The following is a 24,290-nucleotide window of genomic DNA, read 5'->3' on the forward strand; positions in this document are numbered from 1 at the left end:
GGCCGATCCCTCGGCCGCCAAGGCTGTCGGCCTTGTGGACACCTGTCGAATCAACGCCCAGGACACCTCCGGCGGGGGAAAACATGGCCGCCTGTCGAGGGCCTCGTCATCGCCGCTGACGAGGCCGTGCTCTCTCCTCTTCTGGCTGCGCGGTGTGAGGCGGTGTAGGGCCTAGGACAATACCGCCCGCGCTCCAGCAGAAGACCAAAATCCTCTGCGGAGAGGGGAACCCTGAGCGGTTATAGCTTGCGGCTGGGTCAAAGCTAATAACGTCAACAACCTTGCGCGATGTGTCGATGTCGGCTGGCCCTCAAGGCCCCGCCACCAGACACAATTTTTTTAATAGAAAAAAACAGCAATTCGAACACAGTTCTAATCGTTGCCAATTCCATACCGTGGCGGTACAAGCTTTAACAGCCCACCAGCCACTCGCCAGGCCGACCCACCCATGGCGTCGGCCGGGCAGGGCACTGTTTCAATATGTCAAAAACAAAGGACTGATGTTAACACGGAGCACCAGTGGTGGTTGCAAACAGCAACCTCCACTGTGGTGTGCACCATGAAAGGGTTAAATGAATAAAAGAACTAAACCACAAAAAACTGTAGAATGAGCAAACCCATACACACAACGTTAAGGGGAGGCGGACCAGAGCGAACTAGTCCCCGCCTTCATTCAAAATATTCACAACAGCACACCAGCCCTAGCTTAGCCCATTTACCAAAAAAGGTAAACAAAGCCCCCCCGGCACTACTCCCCCAGTATACCGATTGACCGTCAGTATGAATGGTTGAGAGGAGAGAAAACTGTAGCAAGACAGACCTTCTCATAGCAGAGTGACAGAACGAAACAATAGCCCACTACACAGGGCCGCCTCAGGGGGTGGGGGGCCTCGCGTTTTAAATTCGCCCAGGGCCTCACATTTCTCCCAGGCGGCCCTGCCCCTATACTACTACAGCCTAGCGTGAGGCGATGTGGGACCCAGATCGACAACGCCTGCGCACAGACACGCAACATGTTTACCATGTCGGCTGGACCCATAGCCCCACTACCCGACGCCAATGTGGATAGGAACTAGCCAGCTGAGCCATAACCCGCCGTTAAGTCCCATCCTGCAGTAATATAGCTCTACTGCTACACCGCCGAGCTCATGCATCGCCCCAGATGGGGACACCGTTCCATAGACCCCGCCGGAACACAAGGTAACATACCTGGCTAGGAAACCTAGCCACGGCCTACCCTGTTGTCAACCCATTTACCCAAAAAAAGGTAAATAGGACTCAGCAAAAAAAACCACAACAGCTACCGACTGACCTTCATTGATGAACCAGGCAAAAGGAGGGAGAAGTGACAACATCTCACGGCGGAGACATTAGAACAGCGTAGCAGTTAGCAGTAGCAATAGCATGTGGCATTAGCGATAGCATGTAGCATAGCATTAGATGTTTAGTAGCACGCCCAAGACAGCTTGGAAACCGTTCCCTGCAGTGAACGTTCACCAAACCATCCTGCCCCCGGCGCCAACACACAACATGGTTGTGTAACAAAACAAACCAGTATTACTAACACTAATACCCATGCCTGAAGACACAGGGCCTACCTGAGTACAAGCTGGCCCGACAGCCAATCTTGTACAGCTGAACCTCAATCTGCTGTCATTAGACGAGGAACATCAACATAGGCCCGTCGTGTTGCCGAAAACATGCGTCGAAGATGCCAGGGGCCAGCAACCTCCGGTAAGCTTTCAACATTATGACTCTGATCTTTTTCATCCTGCTAGTTAACATATGGTGCACGCAGCCAGTACGCTGGGACGAAAATAGAGGAAGGGTGTTTTGGTGACCAGAGTCACGGTTATATGGGCGGTGCCACCATAGGGGCGGGGCCCCATACAGGTGGGGTGCATGTAGTTGTTTTCGTTGGAGATACAATAGGTATCATAGGAGATAAGGGGTATCTCATAAGGCTCAGAGCGGGACGCGAAAGCAAATACGATATATAACTAAGGTTGTACCTCAAAGTTCAATATTCAAAGTGCAAAACATTTACTGACTTTAACTAAAACTCTTTTAAATGCTCATACACCGACGTCGTAGAGTCTGACTCTGAGCGAGTGCAGCGCCTTCTAAAAGTGCGAGTACTGCTGCTCTACTACCAGACTCCCTGAAACTCCGCCCAGAGCGGTTGCCAGATTGTGTGGTTTTCAGCATTATTTTAAAGCCTGTTTACGGTGTGTTTTAACTGGGTTTTCGGCTGAAAGGCATATGAAATCTGGCACACTTTTGAACGCCGTTATAATATAGTGCTGAGAATGAACGCACTTTTGAACGCCGTTATACAGCGCTGAGAATGAACGCATTCTCATTACGTTCATTTAGGGGGGAAAACATCCGTTCAGTTCACGTTCGCCCAAAATACGAACGCGTTCACAAACGATCGTTCATTGAACGCGTTCAAGTACATCACTGCAGAGTGAGCATACTATTAGTAGAGTGAGTTACTATACTACTGTAGCATAGTGAGTATACTATAGTAGCAGAGTGAGTTACTATACTACTGTAGCATAGTGAGTATACTATACTAGCAGAGTGAGTATACTATAGTAGCAGAGTGAGTTACTATTGTAGCATAGTGAGTATACTATACTAGCAGAGTGAGTATACTATACTAGCAGAGTGAGTATACTATAGTAGCAGAGTGAGTTACTATTGTAGCATAGTGAGTATACTATACTAGCAGAGTGAGTATACTAATATACTAGCAGAGTGAGTTACTATACTACTGTAGCATAGTAAGTATACTATACTAGCAGAGTAACTATACTAGCAGAGTGAGTTACTATACTACTGTGGCATAGTGAGTATACTATACTAGCAGAGTGAGTTATTATACTATCAGAGTGATTCTACTATACTATCATAGTGAGTTACTATATTAGCATAGTGAGTATACTAGCAGTGAGTTACTATACTACTGTAGCATAGTGAGTATACTATACTAGCAGAATGCGTTATTATACTATCAGAGTAATTCTACTATACTAGCATATTGAGTTACTATATTAGCATAGTGAGTATACTATACTAGCAGAGTGAGTTATTATACTAGCAGAGTGAGTATACTATACTAGCAGAGTAAGTTACTATAATAGCAGAGTGAGTTACTATAATAGCAGAATGAGTATACTATACTAGCAGAGTAAGTTACTCTAATAGCAGAGTGAGTTACTATAATAGCAGAATGAGTATACTATACTAGCAGAGTATGTTTAAGTTACTATAATAGCAGAGTGTGTTACTATTATAGCAGAGTGAATTACTATGGCCAATTAATTGCATTCCAAGGCTGTATGAATCAGTAGCCAATCAGGACGTTTTTGCAAAAAGGAATTTAATTTATTTTGAAAACACAGCATTCCAATTCCATTGTTGATTTTGTAAGACTGTGCCTACCTTTTCTAACTTGACAACATATACAATTCCAAATAGGCCTCTTGTTGCAATGTTTGTACAGTTGCTGACTGTACAGGGGGCAAAGTTGTTCTCCTAGCAACAGAATAGCAACAGATTTTTTACTTTTAGCATTGACTAAATATATGGCCCCTGTCAAAAAACAGCAAAAAGATGTGGCGGTGCTGGATCCATATTCTGGGTTTACCACCGGGCCTAAGAACCTGGAGGAAACCTGGCAGACTCTCACACATGTATGCACACACACATGCGCACACACACATACACTTACCTGGGAGGCCAGGGCCAATAGAACCAGCAGTGAGAGAGGCAGGGGCCCCCACATGGTTCTGTAGAGAAAGACACATTATCTCCTGTTAGTGAGTGCCATCTTTACTATAACAATATGTGTCTTCAAAGTAACTCAGAACTGCAGTATTGGTACAAGTCCTGTCTCCTGTTAGCGTGGCGTCTTCACTATGACAGATACAACAACAACCGTTGTCTTCAAAGTAACTGTGGTACCGGTACAACTCCCTGGACCACAAGAAATGCAACACTTGACTTATTGGTCAAGTTTCACCCACTGGCCTGGTCACATAAAAACAGAGAAACACAATATGTGTGTGTGTGTGTGTGTGTGTGTGTGTGTGTGTGTGTGTGTGTGTGTGTGTGTGTGTGTGTGTGTGTGTGTGTGTGTGTGTGTGTATCTTCACAGGCGTAAGGACAGGACGTGCAGCCTCTAACAGAGGGTTGTGCCAACAGCCTCACTGTCCCCGCTCAGGGTCAGTGAAACCCATCTGTTTATTATAACTATTTTAAAGCCCCAGTATAGGATTGTTGTACCATATCAGTGTGGGGCATATTCATCACAATATTAGCCAGTATCTGAATACACTGTGGACATGTTAATGCACTCAATGGAACAGATATTATCTCAGCATGAAGGTATTTGAAAACAAAACCGAGATGATCTCTCATTTATTTAATATCCCAGTGTCTCCTGTAGCCTGGTAGCCCGGATTATTTACCACTGAACAAAGTGAGACTAGACTTCCACTCATACCCATTTCAGTGGGCCAGTCTGTATCGCAAAAGTAGAACGTTTCTTTTGAGAGAAAGAAAGGTACTGTAGGCTAGGCATAGTCTCCAGCACAACCGATCTTCAATCAGAAAAATATGAAACAATAATGTGTATCTGCAAAACCACATCCAGGATGTTCACTGGATGTTTTTTCTTCTTCAGTGGATATCGACATTCTGGACATACCAAGAGTTCCAGACCAGCAGTATCTGGACACTGAAACGTCGTTTGATGATTTGACTCCATAACCTAAGATTTCTCAACGCAGTAAAAGCACACGTGGTTGGAATGTTGAAGGAACTAATGGACTGAATAAATGATAATGGGAGCACAGTGCAGACTCTACTGTTTTGTAGAGAACCCCCAGGGCGGTATGTCCTCAACATTCAGACACTTCTACCCCGACAACATCAATAACTCACTGAGAGTTGCAAGCCTTTCCTCCACATACAGACACACATCAGCAGGCTCCCATTGACATTAGCCAGAGCAGCTGGTATTGACAAGCCATGTCAGTCTAACCTTTAGGCACAGCAGAGAGAGGAACACATCTTTCATCCTCTCTGAATAACCTTGGAACACCAACAACATCAATATCTGTTTAATTATTTCTGTACTTTGTGTTAGAATTCTGGTGAGAAAAAAATCTAAATAAAACTCTACAAGGAGCCAGAAGAAGAAGGAGGAGGAAAAGGTGGAGGAGGAGAAAGCAGAGGAGGGGTAGGAGGAGAAGGAACATGAGAAGGAGGAGAAGGAACATGAGAAGGAGGAGGAGAAGGAGGATCAGGAGAAGAAGATTACTTTATTGAAATGTATCTTCTCATATATCCCTCTTAGCTGCAAATACCCATAGCCCCCTATGCATACAATACGCAGGTTGACGGATTAATCGGTTTGGCCAACTAATCGGCACGGATAGGACGTTTCACAAACAATCTGTATCAGCTGTTTATGTTACCCAATATAAGTTTGATTAGCCATCTTTAAAAGGCTCTAGCGGGCTCATAATTCAAAGGTACCAGCCATGTCATGCTAGCTTACTGGCAAAGGGTGTAGAACTGTAGATATTGCTCCACAGGTAAGCAATTTAAGATAGGGAAGGGGGGGCATATCAGCCGATTAATCAGCCTTTTCCTGCTCCAAACCAGCCCCCCAGGAGAGAAATTAATGAGGGCTTTTGTGGTAATATATCCAACTTTTTTCCAGTAAAAATATGGCTTGGCTCCAGCTTAGAATTTATGCTGTTAGTGTCTGTACGGTTTTAGAGTTGAAAGTAGTTGAAGTTCAAATCCCTACATGGTGCTGTCTGTAAAATAAATATATTACAAAATCTATTATGAGAGGAGAGAGAACTGATGGAAGATGAGCTGAAAGAAATATTTGCAGAACGAGAGGAAAGATAAAGAGATGGAAAGAGAGAGAGAGAGAGAGAGAGAGAGAGAGAGAGAGAGAGAGAGAGAGAGAGAGAGAGAGAGAGAGAGCGAGCGAGCGAGCGAGGTGGATAAAGATAGGGGTAGATGGAAAGAGAGGGGGAGAGAGGGTGAAGACATACAGCAAAGTATGTCCCTCTCTTTCTCTCAGTCTGTCTGCCTGCCTACCTGCCTATCTATCTGTGTGTGTGCATGTCCGTCTGTCTGTCTGCCTGCCTGTCTGTCTATCTGTGTGTGTGTGTGTGTGCGTGTCCGTCTGTCTGTCTGCCTACCTGCCTGTCTATCTGTGTGTGTGTGTGTGTGTGCGTGTGCGTGTGTGTGTGTGTGTGTGTGTGTGTGTGTGTGTGTGTGTGTGTGTGTGTGCAGCATGCTCTCGAGACCATATCCAGCCTGTACCAATCCTTCGGTCTCCAGGTCAACATACAAAAAACCGAAGTCATGTCCCAACTCACTTCCCGAACCTCTACACCTCCCAGTTTTCACATAAACGGTGTTCCACTTAAAACAGTGGATCATTTCACCTACCTCGGCTCCACTCTGTCCTCATGCTGTTCCCTTGACGCGGAGATACACACACGTATCAATAAAGCGGCATCATTCTCGACTCCCGGAGAGTCAGCATTGCCTTGGCTTGGGCTAATCGCTATACTAACTCGTTTGGCTGAGTTAGGGGGAGGGAAGCCGTGGGTGGGTCCTGGGTGTTGTGGACAGCGACCCCTACAGTTCGGTCGGGGCGCCTGCACAGCGAGGGTAGGATCTGGAGAGAGGTAGTGCGACCTTCCACACGTTACACTCTCCCGGTGAGAATCTGCACTGCCAGGCTGGCTGCCGGCTGGCTGCACATGTGTCGGAGGAAAGCATGTGACAGTCTCCGGCCTCCCGGACCAACAGTAGGGGGGGGTGCGCAACAACCAGGAAGGGGGATGGGAGAAAAATCGCAGCAGGGTTTTTGAAAACCGAAACCTGAAGATCAGCACCAAGGTTGCCGTTTACGCAGTATGTCTCTCCACTCTGCTCTATGGAGCAGAATCCTGGACCCCATTACCGCTGGCACATCACCAACCTGGATGCTTTCCACATCCGTTGCCTCCAAAGGATCCTCTGCCTGACCTGGGAAGATCGAGTCCCCCACACAGACATCCTCAACAACACCAACTCAATCTGTATGGCCGCAGCTGTGGCCAAATTAATTTAATACATTTTTAATTAAAGTTTAGTTATTTAATCACAAAGCACGCCAGCAATTAGATTACTTTTTTTAATTGCTTGGCAGTCCTAGTTACAACCTAAACACAATCCTTCCTTATATCTTTATATCTTATCTCACATTCCAGGGTGCATGTTAACATTCTTGTCTTTCTTTCTCTGTCCATCCCTCTTTCTGTTTATTCTGTCTGTCTGTCTGTCTGTCTGTCTGTCTGTCTGTCTGTCTGTCTGTCTGTCTGTCTGTCTGTCTGTCTGTCTGTCTGTCTGTCTGTCTGTCTGTCTGTCTGTCTGTCTGTCGTTCTTTGAGTCAGAGTGAACAAATACAGGGCTTGCAGACTCAAGTGGTCACCATCTTTGGAGGATCACTATAGTCAGGATACATCAATTTAAATGTATATAGACATACCTCTCTCTACACTGTGTTACACTACTGTATGTAGACATACCTCTCTCTACACTGTGTTACACTATGTAGCCATACCTCTCTCTATACTATGTAGCCGCCCATACCTCTCTCTACACTATGTTACACTATGTATGTAGCCATACCTCTCTCTACACTATGTTACACTATGTAGCCATACCTCTCTCTACACTATGTTACACTATGTATGTAGCCATACCTCTCTCTACACTATGTTACACTATGTAGCCATACCTCTCTCTACACTATGTTACACTATGTATGTAGCCATACCTCTCTCTACACTATGTTACACTATGTAGCCATACCTCTCTCTACACTATGTTACACTATGTAGCCATACCTCTCTCTACACTATGTTACACTATGTAGCCATACCTCTCGCTATACTATGTTACACTATGTATGTAGCCATACCTCTCTCTACACTATGTTACACTATGTAGATACCTCTCTCTACACTATGTTACACTATGTATGTAGCCATACCTCTCTCTACACTATGTTACACTATGTAGCCATACCTCTCTCTACACTATGTTACACTATGTATGTAGCCATACCTCTCTCTACACTGCGTTACACTATGTAGCCATTATTGTTTGTTTATGGGTACCTCTAATATAAAAGACGAATGTCAGCTGTGCCTGTGAGTATATTGTTACACACAAGTGTCTCGCATAGACAGACCTCTCTCCACATCCACGCTACATTAGTGATTGTGCAGCACAGGAGAAAACTCAAGTGTAAAGCAATAACGTTGCCACCTCTAACTGTATGACTGGGAGACTGCAACACGTCGAAAGCAGTGAACAGAGGGTTGAAGCAAATGCTTCATCATATTGGAGGTGCTTCCTTGCTGCACAAAATATGCTGCAAGTATTCAAGTTTCAAGTTTCAAGTTTCTTTAATAGTTGTCATACAGAAGTACAGAATACTTTTATACAAAATGCTTCTTACTGTTGCGCTCCAGAGACTGTGCAAGACAAGATAAGTATGAAATAAAATAACATAGTAAAATTAGAAGTAAAAAAAATTAGGTCACAGTGTTCAGTTTAGACATATGTACAATGTTCGATGCAGAATAGACGTAGTTACCATACAATATACAATACTGTGCAGTGTACTAATATACAATACTATATAGTGCAAGGCAGAAATGGAGAAATGGGACGAGGTGCAATTTAGGTACAATTCACAGTAGGTGTACGAGTTGTAGTGCAAATCCTTTATCAATAAATATAAAGTGTAAGTGTGTTTGTGTGATCTAAAGTGTGGAGAGTGGGTGCTGCAGTGTGTTGTTTGTTTGAGTGAGTGTGTGCGTGTGGGTGTGTGTGCTGTGTGCATTTGATGGTTGTTGCATAGTGATTATTGTTCGTTTAGCAGCCTGATGGCCTGGGGATAGAAGCTTCGTTTTGCTGTATTCCATCTTTTTTATGAAGCTCAGCCAGACATTCGAGCATTTGCTGCTGTGGTCCAACGAAAGCAAACAAGAGTCTCTGCTCACATTCTTTGTTGACGCAGCCACTTATCCAGTGAAATGACGTCTAAGGAACAGGTCTTGGCAGTTGGTTCGATTGACCTCTGACTTCTATGCAGCACGGGAAGGGGTTATGGTACTTGTAATGTTTACTTGCACACTGTGATCGTAAATAATTTCTCCAGTTCCCACACATCTATTTTTAGTCGCAAATGCGAGTGAAAAATTCATACTGTCAAGCCCTGTTGTGGATTATTAGTTTAATGTTGTGGATTATTCGTTTAAAGTTGTGTATTATTACTTGAAAGTTGTGGATTATTAATTGCTCTAATTACATTTTGTGGCAGTTAGTTAGGGGTTAAGTGTCTTGCTCAAGGACACTTCAACGCACTGCCGGGAGGAGCTGGAATCAAACTGGGAACCTTTTACCAGACAACCGCTCTACCTCCTGAGCCACTATTTTGGACACACACACACATACACAAACACAGAGAACATCATCAAAAGCTAACAATTCTCTCCGTTTAAAAATGTTCTCTTTCTCAGGAACAGACAATAAATCAAAGCACAGAAGGCTCGTACTGATTGAAATGGTTTGATTCCAACATGTGTGTGTCCTTGAGCAAGACACTTAACCCCTAACTGCTCCCGATGAGCAGGTTGGCACCTTGCATGGTTACCTCTGCCATCGGTGTGTGAATGTGAGAGTGAATGTGAGGTACAAGGTGTAAAGTGTTTTGGATACATGCAAAATAGTCCTTTTACCATTCACATGCTCCTCATTCCCTTCTCTCTCTAGATAAGTTTAATTTCCTGTTGGCTTTTTTCTTACCCAGGAGAGAGTTGAAAGTAAGGTCAGACATACACACTCACATATGGTCTGGTTTCTGTTGCCAGAACATACCGTGGCGTGTTGTGCTATCAGGAGTCAGGACAAGCTCATGTTCCATCTGTTTCCGTGGCAACAGAAAGGTTCCACAAGTAGCAATGTTTTTTTTTACATTCGTCAAAGTGGCTGGATATAGGAAGACAGGTGGTAAAATCTCACTGAAAACTCAACACACGTCATTCATGTTAGCGAAACTGACTTGTGCAACATCAATCAACTGCTTAAATATCAGGAATGTCAATTTCAATGTAATGTCAAAACTAGCCAAATAGTTAGCCTAGTTTATAATTTTTTTTTGTAAAACAACAAAAAATCCACTTTAAATAAGAAATTGTTCGACTTACCTCGTTAAATAAAGGTTAAATAAATAAAATGATCTGTTGCTCAATCAAATAAGTCTCCTCTACTTTTTCTGCACTCCATTCATCTCATAACCCAAGGTCTGCTTATCTTCCCAGAGCTGTAAAGAGTTCCACATGTCTGTTCCTCTCTGTCTCTGCTGTCCTTAAGGCTAAGATCACTGGACATGTCTCTGCTGTCCTTAACACTGTGATATGTCTCTGCTGTCATTAACAATGTGATATGTCTCTGCTGTCATTAACACTGAGATATGTCTCTGCTGTCCTTAACACTGAGATATGTCTCTGCTGTCCTTAACACTGTGAGATATGTCTCTGATGTCATTAACACTGAGATATGTCTCTGCTGTCCTTAACACTGAGATATGTCTCTGCTGTCCTTAACACTGTGAGATATGTCTCTGATGTCATTAACACTGAGATATGTCTCTGCTGTCCTTAACACTGAGATATGTCTCTGCTGTCCTTAACACTGTGAGATGTCTCTGCTGTCATTAACACTGAGATATGTCTCTGCTGTCATTAACACTGTGAGACGCCTCTGCTGTCGTTAACACTGAGATATGTCTCTGCTGTCCTTAACACTGTGAGATATGTCTCTGCTGTCCTTAACACTGTGAGATATGTCTGCTGTCCTTAACACTGTGATATGCCTCTGCTGTCCTTAACTCTGTGATATGTCTCTTTTGTCCTTAACACTGTGAGATATGTCTCTGCTGTCATTAACACTGTGAGACGGCTCTGCTGTCATTAACACAGTGAGACGGCTCTGCTGTCATTAACACTGTGAGACGGCTCTGCTGTCATTAACACTGTGAGACGGCTCTGCTGTCATTAACACTGTGAGACGGCTCTGCTGTCATTAACACTGTAAAGATCTGCATCAAAATGTGTGACTTTGGTTGAAAGACAAAGTGTTGCTTGGCAACCATGTGCTTTATTCCCCCACTTCTCAAGGTAACTAGAGGCAGGTCATGACGAGGCTGGTGTGTCACTTATGACTTATGTCTCATAAAGCATCTGAATCAGAATCAAGGTTATTGTCACACCCTGTCTTTTTACAGTACAGAGGAGTGGAATAATTTTTTTCTTGGCTCCTTTGGCCTCGCAGCAGCATCAACACAAAGTAGTACAAAAGAAACAATGAAAACACAGTATAGGATTTGTGCATACATTTACAATAAAAGTGTAATGTGTGCAAATCAGTTGCATATACAGTGATAAACTAGCACAGTTTATTCTTCAAGTCACAGGCCAGTAGCCGATCCACTCATCTAAATATAAACACATGCCTCACAAAATCTCAGTAATGGACTGTTTGAGGGTGAATTTTGTCCTGAGTAATAGTTTCACTTCCTATATTGGTAGTTGTATCCGATCAAGGTTACTTACCGGAAACACTAATGCATTTGAATTTGAGCTGCTCAAGTTACCTAAACCTAACAATGAAGATAAAAAAATAATAATTAAAAAAGATATATATTATTTGTCCAATAAAACATTTGAAAAAAAATTTACAGGCAGTTTGAGATGATCTCCATCAGGCAACACGTCACAACTGGACTTGCTTGTTGATTGCCATCCCTCCCTAAACATCTGTTCAAATCTTTCCAGTCACTTAGGGGATGTTTCCATGAGACACCTCTTCTAGTATCTGGCAGCGCTAAGCAGATGTCTGAGAGAAGGGATGGTCATGGCTGCTGTTGTTGCTATTCAACTGATGAAAGCTAGGGACACGTCTGCTGTCCTTAACACTGTGAGATCGCTGGACAAGTCTCTCCTGTGCTTAACACTGTGAGACGTATATTCTGTCATTAACACTGTGAGATCACTGGACACTCGTCTCTGCTGTCATTAACTCATTGGCCGCCAAAAACGAGTATTCTCACATTTCGTCGCCAACGGTTGAGTTTTCTAGTTTTTAGATCCTTTGATATCCTTTGTGTCTCCCTGGCACCGCTGCCTATGTAAAAATTGCAATGACGATCGGATCCCGCCAGGTGGCAGTATCGCCTACCTATTTGGAGTTTCAGGCGAGCAACCTGAACGATTTGGGCATAATGCATATAACATGTCATATCTCGCGATCTAGAAAAAAATACTGGATTATTTTGGAAAGGGGCGATGTTTACCATGGAATAGCGCACAAACTAAAGTATGTAGAAATGTTAGTCAGTGTTGGACTATAAACAATGCCTGTCAAATGAGCCATAATATTGTCTCCATAGCTATAATAATAGAACACACAATGGGCCTCATTCATGAAGCGATATAAGAACAGATTTCGTTCTTTTTTTTTAAAACTTAATTTTTTAGCGTTTATCGCTTTTCTGGTCAAGCATGACCGACAGATACAGGGTGAAACGGGATATAGATCAGGGGAAGACATTCTGGCAAATGACGGCGGGTCCGGGAATCGAACTCGGAGTCCACCAGATCCGTGACGCAGCACGGTTTTCCCCGACGCAGAAATAGCGCCGAGATATGCAGTGAGCTACTGGAGCTCCCGCAGATTTCGTTCTTAAAGGAAAACTCCAACATTTTGGGAAATTAGCTTATTTAACATCTTCCCTGGAGTTAGACAAGAAGATACATACCTTTTTTGTCTCTGTGCATGCATTTAGCTTAGGGAACAGTCGCTCTGTTAGCTTAGCTTAGCTTAGCTTCATCACTGGAAGTGGGGGAGGGTTAGAGCCTGACGTTCCCTACAGTGCCCTACAGTCACCAAATACACTCTAAATACAACTCCAAAACGTTCCTGTAAACATGTTGTGATCTGGGCACCCCAGTGGCGAACCACATAGCGCGCTCAGCCGCGACACGGCCGACCCGGGTTCAACTCCCGAACCCGTCATTATTTGCAGAATGTCTTCCCCCCACTCTGTCTCCCATTCCTCCTCTGTCTCTCTCTACTGGACTGCCCAGTAGCAATAAAGCGATAAAACGCAAAAAAAATAAAAATGTGTGACCTGTGTATTTACCACGTGGAGAAATAAAAGATTATTGAATTCGACAATTACGTTTTCTAAGCAGATATACTCGGAACTATTTTTTGCCGAACGACTCCTCTCTGAGCGCAGTCAGTGATTTCTCAGTTTGTTTACATTCTCATTCATTCAAAGGATCCGAACCGATTGAAGTTTATGGATACCATGACTTAAAATCCTCTTACCTTGACGATTAAAAGCCTCCCCAATTTAGAAAACAGTAATCCAATGGCTGGTATTGATATACTACTAACTACTGCACACTAACGGAGCTAACTGGAGCTAACACTAAAGCTAATATAATGACTTCCTTTCTGGGGGGTTTCAAAATAAAAGAGCGACGTCTATAGCAGCGGAATACGTTTATTTTGTACATTATCTAACGTTAACACGAACCTAAACTAACTTTAGGTGATTTGAATGAATGAGAATGTAAACAAACTGAGAAATCACTGACTGCGCTCAGAGAGGAGTCGTTCGGCAAAAAATTGTTCAGAGTATAATCTGCTTAGAAAACGTAATTGTCGAATTCAATTCTTTTTTATTTCTCCACATGGTAAATACACAGGTCACAACATGTTTACAGGAACGTTTTGGAGTTGTATTTGGAGTGTATTTGGTGACTGTAGGGCACTGTAGGGAACGTCAGGCTCTAACCCTCCCCCACTTCCAGTGATGAAGCTAAGCTACGCTAACGGAGCGACTGTTCCCTAAGCTAAATGCACGCACAGAGACAAAAAAGGTATGTATCTTCTTGTCTAACTCCAGGGAAGATGTTAAATAAGCAAATTTCCCAAAATGTTGGAGTTTTCCTTTAACTAGCATTTCCTCTTATTTTGTTCTTACCTGGGATTCAGCAATGTTTTCTTATTGTTGCTTTTCTCTCAGGCAAGACTAAATTCTAAGAGTGGTCGAGAGCACTCTTACCCAGATGAGAAACATTTAAAAAAGCCTACCATTCCTAATAATAATAAAATACATCAGATTTATATAGCGCTTTTCCTAATGCTCAAAGACACTTTACAAAACAAACAATACAATACAGTTTTAGTAGATACAATAAAAAAATATATATAAAAAGGTGAGAGAGGAAGGAGTTCATGGGTTGAAAGCAAACCATTGGTCAATTGCCCCCAAATACCCCCAAATACGACTTTATAAACCCAGAACTTTTCAATAATTATTATTATTATTATAACTTATTGCGTGCGTTCTGCTTCTGAAATGGATTATATATTGCTGTTAGAACAGTTAGATGCTGGCTGCCCAGGCATACGCATAGAACGCATATTTACAACATCTCCTCTCCTCTCCTCTTCTCTGCTCCACACCTAAGTTCTGAGTGCACTCAGGGTTTTAACCACAGGGACCTTTCAGAGAGAGATGACAGGTGACAGATCCAATATTTCCCAACCTACTGCGCGATTGGTTCTTGACAAGCGCGCAGTCGTTCAGTATTGACAAAGCCTACTTTTCTGGAACGATTTATTTCGTACTATACAGTACGTATACGTATAAAGTACAAGTCTTTATTTGTCATCAGATTAACACACACACACATGCGATGAGCGACCCACAGGAACACACACACATGCACTGAGTCGTGTGTGTGTGTCATTTTGAGATCAGTCGCAAATCGCTTCCTGTTGAATGGATCAGACAGGGATCAGATGCCGAAACTCGGCTGTTTTACACACGCTTCATTTGCCTTATAAGGAGATGGCGGGCGTGTCTGTATGCAAATGAATTGAGCGTGAACGCGCATTTGAATTTAAGAATGAGTGGGATTCATCATGCAACAGACCTGGGTAAGAACAGATTTGGACGTTAAGAACGGCTTGATGAATGTGGCGGTGGCTTTTCTTATTGTTTTCTTAACAGACCGGTAAGCAAGAATATAAGAAAAATAATAAGAGAGTATTGTTGAATGAGGCCCAATGGGTCCGCAAACATCGCTAAAATGGTCAATAACGCTGGCGCCAATGAGTAGAGATGGGAAAACAGTGTGGCGGTCAATGAGTTAACACTGAGATCACTGGACACGTCTATGCTGTCATTAACACTGTGAGATCACTGGACACGTCTCTGCTGTCACTATGAGATCACTGGACACGTCTCTGCTGTCATTAACACTGTGAGATCACTGGCCACGTCTCTGCTGTCATTAACACTGTGAGATCACTGGCCACGTCTCTGCTGTCATTAACACTGTGAGATCACTGGACATGTCTCTGCTGTCATTAACACTGTGAGATCACTGGACATGTCTATGCTGTCATTAAAACACTGTGCGATCACTGGACACGTCTCTGCTGTCATTAACACTGTGCGATCACTGGACACGTCTCTGCTGTCATTAACACTGTGAGATCACTGGACATGTCTATGCTGTCATTAATTAACACTGTGAGATCACTGGACACGTCTCTGCTGTCATTAACACTGTGCGATCACTGGACACGTCTCTGCTGTCATTAACACTGTGAGATCACTGGCCACGTCTCTGCTGTCATTAACACTGTGCGATCACTGGACACGTCTCTGCTGTCATTAACACTGTGAGATCACTGGACATGTCTATGCTGTCATTAACACTGTGAGATCACTGGACACGTCTCTGCTATTGTTAACACCGAGATTGCTGGATGCACAGACTTCTACAGGTCAGAAAAAAACCTACATTTAGTGTCCGAATATTCAGAACACTTTCAACTTGTAAGAGTTCAATATTTATAATTATAGTTGTGATTATAAGCTACTTAAAGGGATAGTTGTGATTTCTGGAACTCAAGCCCTATGTCGTACTTACCAATGATGTTGATCGGTAGAGTCCTTTCTCAGCACAATCCCTGCTGTTCCTCCTAGTGGCTCTGAATAGTTAGCCACAAACCAATGCAAATTCAATGGGAAGGTATTACTGTCCATTTGTTTATTTTTACAACTTTGCGGATGGTAACGTATCCGTCAGTTACAAAGATTCAACCTCTCCTAACTTTGCTATCCGTCAAAACAAATCTGGTGAACACAGGGTCAATCCCGTCCAACAAACAGATACTCAGCGTTGAAATGAATTGGAAACAGACGTAGACTGACATACACAATGGATCAATGTAGCCGCAGCCTTAGCTGGTGGGTTGTACTCTGTGTGCCCACATTCACACAGGCTAGAACGCAGCGCCAACTGGCTCAACCTGCACGGAACTTGTGCTCATCATGCCAGGGTAATTTGATTAGCTAGGTCTGTTTTCCTCACTTGTTGCATAAACAGATACTTTTTTTTTTTTGACGAGTCAGCCTTGTGGACACGGTGTCACAGTAGGACAAGTCTGGTCAACATATCCCACACTAGAGACACGTTTCATAACATTTTAATGGAGGGGGGCTACAGACCAAGGAAGAATAACAACAATGACGCATGCAGGCCTGCAAGCTGATGTGGAGGGATTCTTTGTGGCTAATTGAAAATAATTAATTAAAAAAAGGGAGTGAGTGAGGGAAATGCACTTTGATTATTATAGACACAAACATCATATTAAAGTAGTGATGTGTAATTGTGGCGCCTGCTGGCCACAAGTGGTGCTTTCACAGTGTCTTTGCTCTGATGTTTTCGTATGCAGACTTGTCTGCTGGGCTAATTCTTGGTTTCTTGGTGGTTCGAGATAGGAAACTATCATGTCTTGTTTTTTTTAGGCATACTTCTGATATCAACCAAGCTGGTCTCACCAGACCATTTCAGGCTAGAGCAGAAGGCTGACTAAGCTGGTCTCACCAGACCATTTGAGGCTGTAGCAGAAGGCTGACTACGCTGGTCTCACCAGACCATTTGAGGCTGTAGCAGAAGACTGACCAAGCTGGTCTCACCAGACCATTTGAGGCTGTAGCAGAAGAATGACCAAGCTGGTCTCACCAGACCATTTGAGGCTGTAGCAGAAGAATGACCAAGCTGGTCTCACCAAACCATTTGAGGCTGTAGCAGTGCAGGTGAGAGGCACGTTGAAGCACAGTTTGTTCTGTACACGCTCCAGAACTAAAATTAATTAACAGAGCAATTACACATTGTTGTTTTAAAGATGGCTGAAGGTGTTCACATCACAGTCTGTGGAATTTTATAAATTGCTAGTTTCATTGAATATTCAATATATTCTGGAGTAAATCAGATTATGTACTATGTATTATGAGTTGGAATATTCCAGTGGAGTATGCTACTGATTACTAATTTAACGTAATAGAATATAATAGAAAATAATAGATATAATATAATATAATAAAATACATAGAATAAAATAGGATATAATAGAATACATAGAATAGAATAGAATACATATCATAGAATAGAATATTATAGAATAAAATACATATAATATAAATGAACTCTGCATTCATTCAACCCAATCCAACTATTTATGAGCTGTATCTGGGGGTTAAATGGTGGGTATGAAGGGAGGGGAGAGCATTATGTATTCACTTCCCCACCCTGGGTTTTCCTATACAATCATTTATATTGTGAACAAATTAGTAATAAGGCTGTTTGGAAGCTAGGACTTCCACTAACATTGCTAACAAATGTTAATCATTTCTACTTACATTTACATTTACACTTAGTCATGTAGTAAACTGCCATGTCACCGGCAGGGGTCAAAGGGCACCCTCGAGGGTTAAGACTAATCAGAATGGATGCTGGGAAATCCAAATATTGTTGTTGATATTGTAAACGAGGGTTTATTGACCCTGTGAACACAGTGAAATGAGCTGCAGATGGTGTAGTGATGCAGGAAGGAGACTTAGAGACGGTCCCATTGGTCATCAGGAAGGAGGTTTAGAGATGGTCCCATTGGTCATCAGGAAGGAGGTTTAGAGATGGTCCCATTGGTCATCAGGAAGGAGGTTTAGAGATGGTCCCATTGGTCATCAGGAAGGAGGTTTAGAGATGGTCCCATTGGTCATCAGGAAGGAGGTTTAGAGATGGTCCCATTGGTCATCAGGAAGGAGGTTTAGAGACGGTCCCATTGGTCATCAGGAAGGAGGTTTAGAGACGGTCCCATTGGTCATCAGGAAGGAGGTTTAGAGATGGTCCCGTTGGTCATTAGGAAGGAGGTTTAGAGACGGTCCCATTGGTCATCAGGAAGGAGGTTTAGAGACGGTCCCATTTGTCATCAGGAAGGAGGTTTAGAGATGGTCCCATTGGTCATCAGGAAGGAGGTTTAGAGATGGTCCCATTGGTCATCAGGGCCTCAGACATCACTGGGAATATCCTCTGTGATTTACAGAAAGGCCTTTTCTGTTTAGCAAGAAAAAGCATCTATACCTCTATGTTTCAGTCTTGTTCTCAATGGGCTATTTCTGTGCCTGTAACGAGCAAGCTGCTTTTATTGTACAAATACGATAATTATCTTACATCTAGCAGTGGTGCGTCTGTACCGTCGAAGGAAATTCAGATCCAACAAGCTAGACGTTGCAGGTCAAATATGGCTTAAGATCCAGCAATAGCATTCTTGTTGTTAAAAATGTTGTCAGAAACATATTTTAGGTTCAACTTTAGGTAGAAAAGAGGCGGTATGCAGGGTGTTGGGCAGGGAGGAACAGATGTAGCCCTTCACTAGCTTCTCAAAGCACTTCTTGGCTATGGAGGTGAGAGCTACAGGGCGATAGTCGTTGAGGCAAGCGGGCGTGGGTTTTTAGTTATGCTAGTCCCATGCAGAATTAGGGCCAAACCATGCCGTTTTATTGCATGCGATACAAATAGGTTACTTACAGTGTTAATTTTGTCAACTAAAATGGTGACGAAAGATGTTCGTCAACGAAGGTTTTTTTCATGACGACAACGAGACGTGACGTCACGTTATTGAAGACTAAATAGTTTATTAAATATCGTTGACCACAACTGAGGACACAAAAATGTAATTTACAAAAACCAGGACGAAATTTCTCTTCATGTATGTTGATATTGTTGACTAAAACAAGACGAGACAGGGCGGCTGAGTGGCGCAGTGGGCAAGGCGCTCGCCACTAACGCAGGATATGCTGGTATCGAGCCCAGCTCTCGGTGTTGCTACCGGCTTGGCCGGCCGTCATACTAACACAATTGGCAGTGTTAGAGTGTGGGAAAGCCGGTGGGTGGGGATTGGATGTTGTGGACAGCGACTCCTAGAGGTCGGTCGGGTGACGCAACGAAAAATAAATGAAGATGACTAAATATGATGCAAACGAAAAAGGAGCACTTGACACATGACTAAGACTAAAACTAAAATGAAAATAGCTGCCAAAATGAACACTGGTTACTTATACCTTTTTAATGAGTAATACTTTTTATTTTATTTTATTTTAAACATTGATCTTAACTGATCACTGTGACTTTATTGCTTTTATCGTTATATATGTACAGCACTTTGAGCTACATAACATGTATGAAAGGTGCTTTATAAATACTTACTTACTTACTTATACACACACTCACACACACATACACACAAAACCTTAATTAATTAGTTAAAATAACATTCCTTGAATGTCATTATTTCATTATACAACATCTCCAAACAGACTTTTAGATTAAACCAAATTGTGTAAACGATGCAGTGATGAACGGTCTCTCCCAGCGGAGCAACAAGTACTAAGTTTAATTGATTGACAGCCCTATATATACATACACACACACACACACACACACACACACACACACACACACACACACACACACACACACACACACACACACACACACACACATGTACACAATACTTTTTGTTCAACTGTAAAATATCACACATCCAGTAGCCTACATATCTTTGTCACAATGCATGCGAATATCGGCCCGAAAAATCCAGTATCAGTCGGGCTCTAATCAATACAGATTTGGTAATAATCACAATTCTGCTACAGATGGCAGGGTTTGACAGCTAAAAGACTAGAAAAAGAATAGAGAAACAAAGCTTGAGAGACTCAGACCGAAGACAGAATAATAACAAAATCAATTACTACTACTGACACAAAATGGAAAACAATTAGCTAACTTGTCATTCTTCCGGGATATCTAAGTGTGTAAATGATAAGAACTAGGGATGCCCCGATCACGTTTTTTGCCACCGATACCGATCACAGATCGTCTATGAGCCATATCGGTTTTGTTATAGCAGCTGGCAGTATTATACTGTAGGTCTAAAACACAGGCATTCTCAAAGCCCAGACTCCGGTCCAGATCCGGACCGAACCACAACTGTCTCTGGATGCCCGATCGATCACTGGCCGATCGATCGGGGCATCCCTAATAAGAAAAAAAGTTCTCTTTTACCTCCTATATTTATTTCAATAATTTTAGCCACTGTTTATACAGTATATAGTCCTGTATAGTGTGTGTACATCGTGTCCCATATGTTACTTTATGTTTATAGTGTCCTATATGTTACTTTATGTTTATATTAGATATATATATATTTTTTTGGTCCACTTTTTCTCCTCCTTTTTCTGTGTTTTTCTCCCATTCCAATTTAGTCGTGCCAATTCCCCCCTCGCCTGTCTTGATCGTTGCTCGCATGTGCCCCCCACTGGTCGGTCGTAGGAAGGGTTGATAGATACTATCGCATGTCCCCTCCGATACATGCAGAGTCAGCCAGCCACATCTTTTCACCTGCCAGCGCGGACTCTCATTGGCGAGGTGTAACGTGTGGGAGGCTCACACTACCCTCGCCATCTCCTGTCCTTGCTGTGCAGGCGCCCTGACCGACCTGTAGGAGTCGCTGTTTACAATGACCAGATTACCACCCATCGACTCCCCTCCCGCTGACTCTGCCAATTGAGTCAGTATGACGGCCGGCCCAAGCCGGAGGCAATGCTGACAGCCGGATTCGATACCTGTGTCTCTCACGTTGGTGACGAGCGCTTAGACCGCTGCGCCACCCATCCGCCTTATTTGATATTTTTTTATATACACCGTGGGAAGGGGGGAACGCAATTTAATTTCACTGTATGTCTTGCACATTATGAGAAGCGACAATAAAGCTGACTTTGACTTTGACTTTTGAGAGAGTTGCACAAAGCTCAAGGCCAACCTTCTTTTTGAGATAAAACTACGTTCTACAAACAAACAGCAGCCCAAAGGGGGGAGGGGCGATGCCGAACATACAGAGAGACAGACGTTTCCTAGGTAACGAGACGGGTAGATAGCAAATTACAGAAAGGCAGTGGTAGATTGCTTATTACAGTTCAGTTGTTTCTCACTACTGGAACAGACAGACACAGAGAGAGGAAGAGCAGAGCCAACCCTCCTATTTGGAGGGGGGAGGGGAGAGAGTGAACCATGAGGAGAGGAAATGCCGCACAACCAAAAGAGATAGAATTTATTAATTTAGTTGCTTAATCTGGCGGCGGGTGGGCCATCACACGCTCACGCGCACGTCGCAGCACTTTGCCCTCGCCTGTTGGCTCCAGGCTGCGTTTTCGCCAATCATGTTGGAAAGTTGAATTTGACACCTTTTGATTGTCACCTCACTCAGCCTATTGCGTGCTGGCAGTCTTGAGTTACAAGACAAAACATCCGGCGGGTGTCATCTGACAAGCCATTCGGACAAGTGAAAATGATTGACCGCCTTTGTAGCCAAGGAGTGTCTGCTCCTAAAGCCATCCCATACACAAGTGCTGAGAGTGGGGGAAGGTGACACAAGATGTGTTATGGTTTGATACCGACCCCAAACGCACGACACAAGAGAGTAGGAATTCAGAGTTGCCAAATACGAGGGCTTGTTTATTTGATACTAAATATAAAGAGTACAGGAAAGGCAAGTCAACAAGACAGGTACATAGGACAAGGGGCAAAGTTCTGCTGCTCTGCAGCTTCTCCCGTGATGGTAGTCTTGGGGATAGCAGGTGTTGACGTCTGAACCGCTCTGCAGAATTCTCTCGGCAGAATCTCAGATGTGTTGCGAGACCGAGAGAGGGAGAGAGGGAACGAGTCAACACAGTGCAGTTTGAACGAGCAGGAGAACAGGGTGAACAATTCTTCGTGTAATTTAAACACAGTGAGCACAATTCCAAAACAGCCCAAGTGAATCTCTTCGTGTAATACACACAGTGAGCAAAACTCCAAACACAGTCCCAGTGAATATCTTCGTGTAATGTACACACCGTTAGCAAAAATCCAAACACAGTCCCAGTGAATATCTTCGTGTAATATACACACAGTTAGTGAAGTCCAAAACAATCCAATAGTGAAATAATATCTTCGGTGTGAGTAACACACAGAGGGAGATGGAAGGTCCCAAAAATATTATCCCAAAAGGGAACAAGCAAAAATAGAAAAGCTGGGTGAGTGACTGTCTGACAAAAGGTGGTAGTCTTCAGTGTAATAGTTACACACGAAAAACGGAATAGATCAAGACAGTCAATAAAAACTCACCCAGACGTAATGCGTAATGGTGCTGGAACAAACAGCGGAGCGAGGGCGCGCCACGGGAACAGGTGTCCAAGGGAAGGCTTCTTGGAAATTCCTGGAGATAGCACAAGGAGCAAAAAGCAGCAGCAGCAGCAACACGGGGAAATGCAACCAGAGAAAAATCAAGACGATCCAACAAACTTAGAGTGGAGAAACGGGGTATAAATAATAAGGGATCGATTGATTGAAAAGCAGTGACAGCTGGGGAATGTGATTGAAAAGCGTGCGGTCCTGAGAGAACCAATCAGCGACGTCTCTGATGACGTCACAGGGGAGAAGCGTGTGAATGAGGGAATTGAAATAATTAACAGAAAAACAAATGAAAACAGAGCGAGGGTGGTTAAAGGAACAGAACGAGTGAGAGAGCAAGGACAGAAACCTCACAAGATGACTAAGAAGTCCATTGTTTTGACGAGAGCCTCTGAATGAATGGGAGTGGACGGCCATTCTGGATAATCATGGTACATTTTTACCGGTACACACATTACAAAAACCTTTGTAAAACATACATTTTCTGTGGGATTTTTATAAACTTTGGACCTGTACTACACAAGACTTCAGGCTATGGAACCGTTATGTTTCCCAGCTCCTACCTCTCAACTGGAGGCATATCAAATCAAACCTCTGTTACTCTATTTCATTAGCACTCAAAGTGATTTTCCTTTATTGTGTAAGAAACTTCAGAAGGTTACCTTTCAAAATAGACCATACTCATGCATGTGCTATACGTACAAAGTATAAAAAAATCGCAAATTACTTTGGGTATGCAATCGTCAAATCAAAAATAAACTAGCCCCATTTTTGCCCAATGCTTAAGTGGTTAACCTTTTAAATACTTTCAATTAGTTTTGTTCTGTATGAGAACCTTGTTTATGGGAAATAAACACCATTTTATTATACAACCTGGGCCCTCAGTTATCAACAATGCATAGAAAGTGTTCTATTTTCATTCTTAAGCACAGAATTTAGAATCGGGATTTATCACACGTGCGTACACAGGTTCTATGCACACTCCGTGTTGATAAATACCATTTGTTCTACGCTCCGCGCTCGTGCACAATTTTAAGTATTTGCATATAGAACCGCCTGTAATTAACCATATACGGTCATGATGAAACACCCCTATGAAATGTGGAGAAGTGGACTAAGCCGAGCGAAGCATGTTATGGGAGAAATACGCGACAGGCTGACAGAGACGTGTACACGTACGGTGATGTCGGATATGATATCTATTAACCATTGCTGCCTGGGCAGCGCAAACACTAATAAAGACCGTGCTGGAATATGACTGCCTTTTCCCGTTTCGTTCGATTAATACCCAGGGATTAAAGTTCTCCTCAATTTTATTTCAAATCGCGATGGATTTTCCGTAAATGTTCTACCTGCATATGATTTGTAGAGGCATACAATCTATTTTGATGTCGGTATTAGGTAGCCTATATAAACAATAATACGAGAGCATATACAAGAACAATGAATCTACTGCCATGTATGATGTAGCCTACGCCATGTGTAGCCTGCATATATGTGATCAATACAAACTTGAACTTGAATTAGTTG

The 24,290-nt window shown here is 43.0% G+C and overlaps 1 protein-coding gene across 1 annotated transcript in view; it reads right to left on the bottom strand.

Moving 5' to 3' along the window:
- The window catches only part of calcrl2 (calcitonin receptor-like 2), a 121,582-nt gene that overhangs the window by 47,546 nt on the left and 49,746 nt on the right, over positions 1 to 24,290 (bottom strand). The window contains exon 2 of the mRNA XM_084334220.1: positions 3,740 to 3,797. Within this exon, the coding sequence (XP_084190346.1) occupies positions 3,740 to 3,793 (54 nt within the window). The 5' untranslated portion in view covers positions 3,794 to 3,797. The remainder of the gene's footprint in view (positions 1 to 3,739; positions 3,798 to 24,290) is intronic.

The sequence above is a fragment of the Notolepis coatsorum genome (assembly GCF_963971535.1).
Source record: "Notolepis coatsorum genome assembly, chromosome: 17".
NCBI lineage: Eukaryota > Metazoa > Chordata > Actinopteri > Aulopiformes > Paralepididae > Notolepis > Notolepis coatsorum.